This window comes from Helianthus annuus, chromosome 3, assembly GCF_002127325.2.
Source record: "Helianthus annuus cultivar XRQ/B chromosome 3, HanXRQr2.0-SUNRISE, whole genome shotgun sequence".
Lineage (NCBI taxonomy): Eukaryota > Viridiplantae > Streptophyta > Magnoliopsida > Asterales > Asteraceae > Helianthus > Helianthus annuus.
In genome coordinates this window covers 661,934-671,094 of record NC_035435.2, presented here as the reverse complement: position 1 = coordinate 671,094, position 9,161 = coordinate 661,934, and the positions used below count along the sequence as shown (strand labels likewise).

General features: G+C 36.7%; 1 protein-coding gene across 3 annotated transcripts; it reads right to left on the bottom strand.

Annotated features, from left to right (window-relative positions):
• Nucleotides 1-3,333: 3,333 nt before the first annotated feature.
• LOC110928433 (phosphoinositide phosphatase SAC4) lies at nt 3,334-8,672 on the bottom strand. 3 transcript variants are annotated; one of them, XM_022171452.2, is made up of 16 exons: nt 8,599-8,672; nt 8,248-8,379; nt 7,937-8,141; nt 7,686-7,851; nt 6,778-7,083; nt 6,511-6,698; nt 6,352-6,449; nt 5,734-5,867; nt 5,522-5,632; nt 5,093-5,441; nt 4,893-5,014; nt 4,686-4,802; nt 4,349-4,555; nt 4,156-4,281; nt 3,841-3,925; nt 3,334-3,749 (listed from the first exon to the last, which is right to left on the bottom strand). In XM_022171452.2, the coding sequence occupies exons 2-16, from the start codon at nt 8,329-8,331 to the stop codon at nt 3,627-3,629; spliced, it is 2,421 nt and encodes an 806-aa protein (XP_022027144.1). In that variant the 5' UTR covers nt 8,332-8,379; nt 8,599-8,672; the 3' UTR covers nt 3,334-3,626. The 3 variants fall into 3 exon arrangements, with proteins under 3 accessions (XP_022027144.1, XP_022027143.1, XP_035843203.1); XM_022171451.2 differs by lacking the exon at nt 8,599-8,672 and having other exon boundaries at nt 8,248-8,576; XM_035987310.1 differs by lacking the exon at nt 8,599-8,672 and having other exon boundaries at nt 7,933-8,141; nt 8,248-8,498.
• Nucleotides 8,673-9,161: the final 489 nt, after the last annotated feature.

The window sequence follows — 9,161 nt, the reverse complement described above, 5'->3', positions numbered from 1 at the left end:
AACCACACATGGAAACTTACCTCCTTTATAGTCATTTTACTTTTCCAACCACAAAAACTAATCGAAACATTTTTTTTAAACTCCTTTTGAAAAAGTCATAAATCAATAAACACTTTTGACAAAAGACAGAGTTAAATAAGCAAAATCCTAAACACCCTCTATAATTATAATTTTTTTTTACCTCTTTATGTATTTTAAGATGAACCTATCCACCAATAGGTTTGAAATTAGCCTTTAAACACATTGGAGAGGGATGTCTTGGGTTCAAGTCCTATAGATGACATGGAATAAAAGAAAGTTGCCGTTAAAAAAAAGGGTTTGAAATTATCATGAATTTGAATTAATTTCTATACCATACATATTTCATGAATTCGTTTGAATGATTATTTTGTTGATGAAATCATCAAACGTGATCGCGTACAAGGTAACGAAAATCTCATGAACGATTATTTTGTTGATGAACCAAAGTTTGATCATGAAACATTGCGTTACCGTTTTCGTATGTCGAAATGATTATTCCTAAAGATTGTTGGTGATATTGAAGCATACTATCCTTGTTTTCAAGAGGGATTAGAGCATTCTCACATCCATTCCATCATATTTTTACCCTAAATTACACTAAAAAACATTATATTTTCTCTCTCATTTTCAATTAAATAATATTTTTATACCTTTATCATTACCTTTTCTTTCTCCTTCACTCACAACCACTTTTTATACTTTTTACATTATAAAAACTCCACACACAAAAAGTTACATCCGCTATTAAACAAATTGTGGCTGGTAATACTCCCGACGAGAACAAGTATTTACAAATGCCCGAATGAAGTTCGCGAGAGTGCCTACAATTTTTTTTTTTTTTTTTTTTTTTTTTTTTTTTGGCAATCGTTGTTAACCAATTGGTTGGGGGGCTAGGGCCCGTTCCTCCCTAACCATTGGATGTAAAGCAAATGAAGCCCATAGGAAAGCGCTGTTTGTGAGTCAATGGAAGGGTTTCAGAAAGCAGCAACAAGGGCGTCTTCTTCCGTCTCGGACCCTGGTTCTCTGTTGCTGAGCAGACCCCCCAGGTACTCTGAATGAATTGTAATTGTATGTATGTTTAAAATGATGGTACTGAAGGTGGTTACGCTACGCAGGCGAGCAGTATCAGTGGTGACATGCTCGAAGCTTTGTGGTGTGTGCTTTGTTGGTGGGATTATCGTTGGCTTCACCCTCAAGCGCCGTCTCCGTCGATGGGCTGCTAGACTCCTCAGGAGAATCAGGGATGATTAGATCATAATTCAAACCAAACCAAAACAAAATGCTTGCTTGCTTGCTACTTTGTTACTTTTGTGCTGTAATTTTCGAATCCTTCTTCTATAACTTATGATATTTTTTTCAGAAAGAAACAAATAAATATATTCTTTGATTTGATTCTACCCCTAATCAATCAATCTGATTAGGTTAGGTTAGGTTAGGTTAGGGTGTAAAGGAATTCCATTTCAGATTGCATATATGTTTTCTTCGTTTCTTTACAATTCAGCCATCCTTCACAATACTCCAAATCCTACAACTTGTTCCGGGGTTACCACCAGAGTATGACACTATCATCAACCAGCACCCCTACCATTATCTTAGCAGAACATCATAATCATCATGCTCAGTAAATCCCACAAATAGCAAAGGAAGGTAGGGTCTAAGGAGGGTAAGATGTAGACAGCTTACCTCTACCCCGTCGGCTCGATAGTAGTTTTGCATCAAGCCTTGTACATAAGGCGCATAACACTCAGCAATTAAGACAAAGGCCGATTAGTGCATGTACGCCCTTGTCTTTTGGCCATCAACACCACCACATGATGCATGATTAACCATCCTCATCTTTTAACGTTATTTTCACGAAAATAGTAAAATGACGTTAAAATTAGTGGACTTTCACTTTTGCCCCCCAAGCACCCACACATATATACATTAAATGCGCATGCCGCAAGCGGGGCGATCACGAAATTAGTAAAATGACGTTATCTTAGCTGAACATGGAGTTGAAATGGGATAATATGTAAATGGTATCCGTAGCAGTAGGATTATTAATAGTACCCTTTTTAGCTATGCAGTTAAAGCGGTCCGAAATCAAATAGCGGTGAAGGTCCGCTATATGATATATAGGTTATAGCGGTGGTATAGCGGTGATATAGCGGTAATTTTTATACCATGCATAATTTATGTATTTATATATATATATATATATATATATATATATATATATCTTTGAAAAATATTAATAGTAATATCAAAATTCATAGTAATATCATTCCATTATCAAAAACTTGTTGCAAATCAAATACTAATAGTAATTTTGAAGTATTTAATTTGAGAATTAACACAATCAAACACTGTTACTGCTATAACCGCTATAGGCCACCGCTATAGTACCGCTATAGCACCGCTATAGCGGTATTTAGCGCCGCTAATAGCGGAACCGCTATAGGCCACCGCTACACACCTTGAGGTCCGCTAACCGCTATAGCACCGCTATTGACTGCTTAGCTTTTTAGAGAACATTAATAAATTCCAAAATTCATTTCGTCGTCTAGTAGTGACAACTGTATTTCTGATTGGTACCGCAGTGGCCCTTCGGTTGGGTATTGGTGCAACTTTACTTATTGATAAATCCTTAACTTTAGGTCTTTGTCAAGAAGCTCGCAACTCTTCTGTCCTTCCCTAATGTTATGGATGCCACCATTGACATAGTCCAACATGTTTACATCTTTATCCATGATCCTCGTGAGCCTCATTTTACCTTTGGAAACATATTATTCGTTACCTTTTAAGGCAAATTTGATCATGGTCTGCTTGTTCACCCCTCCAAGTCCTTGAAATTAACTGCCTATATGGATGCGGACCAGAGGGGCTGCCCTAACTCGCGTAGATCAACCTCTGTGTACTGTGTTTTCATTGAAGACAGTCTTGTCTTGTGGTCATCCAAACGTCAGGTTACTATTTCTCGCTCTAGCGCCGAAGCCAAGTACCATGGAGTTGCTAATGTTGCTGAAACAAGTTGGTTGCACAAATTTCTTACCGAACTTGACCTACCAACTTGCCAAGCTACTATCAACTATTGTGATACTATATCAATTGTCTTAGGATAAGATACTTGATATATCTTTGTATTATTTGTATTTGATCTATTTCATTGAGTATCTCCATTCGGTTACATTGAGGATCAAATAATTTCGGTTAGTTCCTTGTGATTTGTTGTATGTTCAAAGTGAGCTGTTAAATGGGTCGTGTTTATGGCTTGACAGGTGAAATCGGGCCCAAACCCTAAATTTTATACGACCCGCACACAACACAAACTTGAATGATAATACCAAACAGATGCCTGGCTTACATGTAACTTATTGCAGCATAACAAGAACTTCGTTGTTAAAACATATATGATTATAAAGAATCACCTGCCTAGATAAACATTGGGGCTCCTACAGCTAACATATATGTGTGTATGTATGTATGTATACATAACCAATCACAGCTTTGACTAATTGAACACAAAATTTAACTATTAACTATTTGAACTGGACAAGGAGTCAGAATAAGGCTGGCCGTCACCAGAAATGACAAAAACAGCTCATTTCATCAACGCGGACGCATTAGTGGCATAGAGCCTCTCCATTGTTTATCCAGCGCAGAAAACTATCTGAATATTCCTCATGAACATCAAATTCTAGGTCATCATCCGTTGCAGTAGTAAGTTTGCTGCCGCTCCCACTCCCCTAATATACAAACACCACATAAAGAAAGAAAAAAACGTGATTAACAATATTAACTTGGAGTTGTCAAGTTAAATGATTATCCTAAACTGACCTTGATACTGGATTCGCTGGTGGATGGAGTCGTCTCTTCTACAATTTCGTTGGTAGCCTTCTCTGAGGAGTATTTGAAGGATGATCTGCAAAATAAAGAAAAACGTGATTAATAACTTGCAACAACTTAACTAACCAATCAGCTGTACAATGTCAAGCCAGTCGGATCAAGATTAGAAATCCCTCAGATGATTTTATACTAGTCAAATACCACTTTGATCATGGCCAACACTAAATTTGGCCACAGAGATCACCCCCATGATTTGTTGTTCTCTTCATAATGTTGTTTAGGTAACAATGGAGTATAAAGAGTTACCTCCCAAGGGAGTCTTCCTCACATGAAGAAGAAAGCCAATCGAGATCAACAAAATTGGAGTAATCAAAGGAATCACTTTTCTCATTATCATCCTCCTCGTCATAACCCTCCCTCCAAGCTACAGATCTGATTTACAAATATAAAACATATGACAAAACACACACAAAAAAATAACTTCTTTAATTTATAAGACCTTGAGGACGTTTCACAGGCTGCTGATATGTCTGGTGTAGACTCGGAACTCATTTTGCTTTCAAGTGATGATCGATCTAGCATAGAAGAACATGCAAAGTTCTTTCCAAGATTAGAGCTAGATGATGACGATGATGATGATGTAGTAGCAGGTGACTTGCCACCACGAATGATGTTGCCATCGGATAAAGATTTCTTATGTAGTGACCTACACCAACCAATATGACATTAAACTTTTATCACAACACTGCTACAGAACGCATACGAAGCTCGTTAATCAAGTGATATGAACCAACAAAGATATCACTTTACAGTTGAAGAGCGTAAAATCATTATACCTCCTATCCTCGTCCATCCCTGAGTGCCCATTCCTCCTATATACACTCGAATGCTGGTCTGAATCCAGCTCCCAAACTTCAGGTTTACCCTTCTCTGGCTGAATATGCCCCAAAAATCTGCTTATACAAAGTCATCCAACTCAAATCTTACAAGATTACAAACGAAAAGTCTCAAAAACTAAACAAGAAGTGATGCTTCAAACTTACACATTGATTGCATTTTGTTTCTCTGCATCCATGTAAGCATTGTTGTAGTAGCGTTGAAGAGTTCTAAAAAATTCCTGTGATTGTGTTGCAGCCTTCCATTGACCCCTTCTCTCAGAAAACACCTATTCAAGGTATTATAACCACAATGAATAACAATATAATGATTCATTCCAGGAAGGATAAAAATAGCGAAAATATACCTTGTTATGTGCAGCAGAACCACCATATTGGTGAGCAAGCGTGTCGCCCATCCTCTCATAAAATCCCATTAATTCTTGGGCCAAAGGATCATCAAGGTCAATCTTGGAGGAACCAATGGCTCCTAAGGCATGCAGCTGATGTCCTAAAGCTGCCAAACCATATGCATATTGTGCAACATTTGTACGATCCAAGCAATCTATGCAATTTGTCCTCAAAACTCCTTTCTGAAACATTGCTGACGTTCCTTTATCCCCCACACATTTATCACCAATTAAGTCTTCCTGTATATCATTGCCATATTCATCACCGCCATTCTTGTTCACATGTCCAAAGCTTGCAGCATTACTCCTGTTTCATACGCCCATGACCATCCATGCAGAGCACACTATTGTGAGGATTAAAAAAAACAGTTACACTTGAAAACTTACTCAAAACGAGGCCATCTCTCAGATGGCACAACCTGACAGTAGAAGAAACCGGTCAGCGTTAATGCATATGCAGTCAATCTGCTTAAAAATAGCAACGCATTTGTGCCTTTGCTGAAAACAAAAGAAGACACAACTGTTACCATACTGGAAACAACTGCCAATAACTTGAGCCTACAAATAACTGTGAAAAACAAGACAATGCAATGATTAACCTTCGAGTATGCTTGTGCAGATCCCAGTGAAGAAATTTGAGACGGTTTTCCTCTGACAAATCTTTATTTATACATTTAATTGCATTAGCAAACTCTGTACGAAGAATGGACTCTCGAGGTCTTTTTTCATTCGTCTGTTGAGAAACACAAATATATAAAAGAGTTAAATGCCATTTTAGTCCCTGTGGTTTGGGCCATTTTGCCAGTTTAGTCCAAAGGTTTCATTTTTAACCTGTGGGTCCAAAAAGGTTTCACAGTTGCCATTTTAGTCCACTTGGATAACTTCATCCATTTTTTCTGTTAACAAGAAGGCCAATTCGGTCATTTTGTATGTAATTCTGTTAACTAGAAGGGCAATTCAGCCATATAAAATGACCGAATTGGCCTTCTCGTTAACAGAAAAAATGGATGAAGTTAACCCAGTGGACTAAAATGGCAACTGTGAAACCTTTTTGGACCCACAGGTTAAAAATGAAACCTTTGGACTAAACTGACAAAATGGCCCAAACCACAGGGACTAAAATGGCATTTAACTCTATATAAAAACATCAATTCATGAAGAAATGAAACACCAGATTACCAGATATATATATATCCTCTACCAAACAATAACATTACCTTTATCAAATTTAATATAATGATAGGGTTTCCGTATCTCTTGACAAGATTCTGAAAATGAAGTCTGGTAGCTTCATAGTTTTGGTCCTTCCTTGACACTAAATGATAACAACAAGTCAGCAGAGAAAAATTAATACCATGATTATATAGCAATCATACATGTAATATCAGGCTTAATATTGAGGCGTGAAGTTTCCTGTGCCCAGAAAAGTGGTATGGATCCACGGTTTTGGACAACTGAAGTAATTTGCATAGGGAATCCTTCAGGAACATCTTCAAACAAAATTTGCTCTGTTTCTACATCATTAGCAACTCTGCCCTTCTCATTTACACCCCGTTTTAGGTATCTATATTTCAAAGGAAAAAAAATGTATTTAGTAAGCATGCTAATGGACTTCATCTTTATCTTTATAAATACAAACCAACCTGGTCCCGGCATAATGGCGTGAGCGTCTTGAGATGAGAGTCAATCTAAAGTCCCGCCCAGAGATTGAAAGCTTATCCTGTTTGAAAAAACCATATACGAGTGCGACTGTCCACATAGTATTTTGAAGGAAATTGCGGACCCCACGGGTTAAGAACTCATTCCAAACAAACATGGTCTCATAGAGTACATGTGCATCCTCCTCACTGTTGCAGCAAGTATTCTTCTGAAGGCTGCACATAACATGGTATGAATAACTGAAGAAGAAGTCCTTTGTAAGATCCACCATGGACAGTAGCTTCTTGAATCTGCATCAACCAACAAACCCAACCCCAATAATACAATACTGCATCTTTTATTAACTAAAAGAAATCAGCTTAACACTAAGATGAATGAAGATCTGTCAATGTGTGATGAGTCAGATGTGGGTTAGATCGGATCGGTGGATGATCTACTTTAGCCTATTACAAAATGACACCTTTTAATAGATTAAAAGTTACGAAACAATATATGTTTTTATGATGTCCTCAAATTCAATATATTCCTTTTGATGAGTATATCTATTAAAACCTGTTGCCAAAAACTATTCTTGTTTTTCAAGAAAAACTTGTTACGATAAATTAAACAGTGGATCAAGTTTGTTGATTTGCTGGACGGGTGGAGTGGGCCGAATCCAGATCAATTCCCGACCCATTTACACATGATACATTATTGGCATCAACTTCCACGTAACATGTCCCATTAAAATCGAACAGAGAAGTATCTAGATTTTCATCTCAGTTTACCATTTAGGCAATTAATAATAACCCCAAACCATGAATGCAAAGAGCATGTCGAAATATATTATATTGGTATTATATCAATAATCGATGGATTGAGCGTATGGATATTAAAAATAATAAAAGATTACCTATTTTCATGTGTAAAAGTAGTGGAATCAGAGTGAGTTACAAAATCTGATAGAGGTATCATCTCAGTCTTAGAAATGGCATATACTGCATGGCCACCAATTGAACCTATGAGCCTCCTCTGGGTAATAAGCAACATGTAGTATGGTCCAAGAAATTTAACGAAACCTACAAGGAAGGAGCAGTAAAAAATAAATGTTGTCAAGTAGTAGTTTCTTTGTTGATAGGAGGAAGTTTGGACATACATACATACCAACAATGCCATAGCAAGTGGTAAGAAACTTGAGCCCCCCTGTGGACTTGTTACCCTCATTGATCCTTGCCAATAGATCATCGCATTCACATTCTGTATAGGGTGTTAAATCCTCACGAATGTTAAGCTCAAAGCCCTCTGACTTGTCTATCTTCAAGACCCTCCAGTATCTGCGACTCTTGTCTCTTCCTACCATATAATATTTCTATCCCAGATGGGATGGGAGAAAAAGAAAACACATATGTTGTTGTAAGGATATAATAAGAGTAAAAGTAGGAGGTATATATATTAAGAGATAGGAAAATGAATACCGATCGAGTTTGGTAAAGCCTGAATTTTTGCAAATAGGGAGGTGGACAGGAGGAGGAGGAGGAGGATGTTTCTGTTGTAGTCATTTTCTTTCTTCAGGAAGATCCAATCCAATCCAATCCAATCAAATCAGTCTGTGCCCACCAACAAAACCCTCAATACATGGTTGCTTCAGATATAATAATAATAATAATAATAATAATAATAGCATTCCTCGATCCAATTGCAGATCTTCCACCCTAATTCGATTATGGATCAAGAAGAAAGAAGGGAGGGTTCTAGAAAATATAAATATAAATAAATAAATAAATAAAAATATATATGTATTTTGGTGGTACAAGGCACAGACAGACAGGTGTTACTTGAGATCCACAGAGGGCGGTCGGCTGGCTGGCTGGCTGGCTGGCTTCCGCTTATGTTTGTGTTTGTTTCAATTCAATTTTTGTCAAACTTATCTTCCAAACTAGAGTTAATTGCCAAAATCGTTCCTGAGGTTTGGGCATGTTTGTTATTTTCGTCCAAAATGACACTTTTGTACCAAATTGCCCCCAACGTTTGTAACTTTTGTCATTTTCATCCAAACCACTAACTTAATTTATTTTTTCTGTTAAGTTGAGGATATTTGGATACAACTGGCAAATATAAAACCACAAGGACGATTTTGGCAATTTACTCAAACTCTTTTAAATTTCTTTTATTTAATCAATTTTGTTACATATAAAATAAAAAAGAATATACATGCAATTTTTATATGAAAAAAAATAATAGCTTTGTCACATAATTTTTATAAATTTCCATCCAACCACTAACTAAGTTAATTTTTCTATTAAGGCGAAGGATGTTTATAAACTAAGACAGAAATTAATTTCTAATTTTTATATAGATCAGTTTTATAAAAATAAAATCTACTTAGACC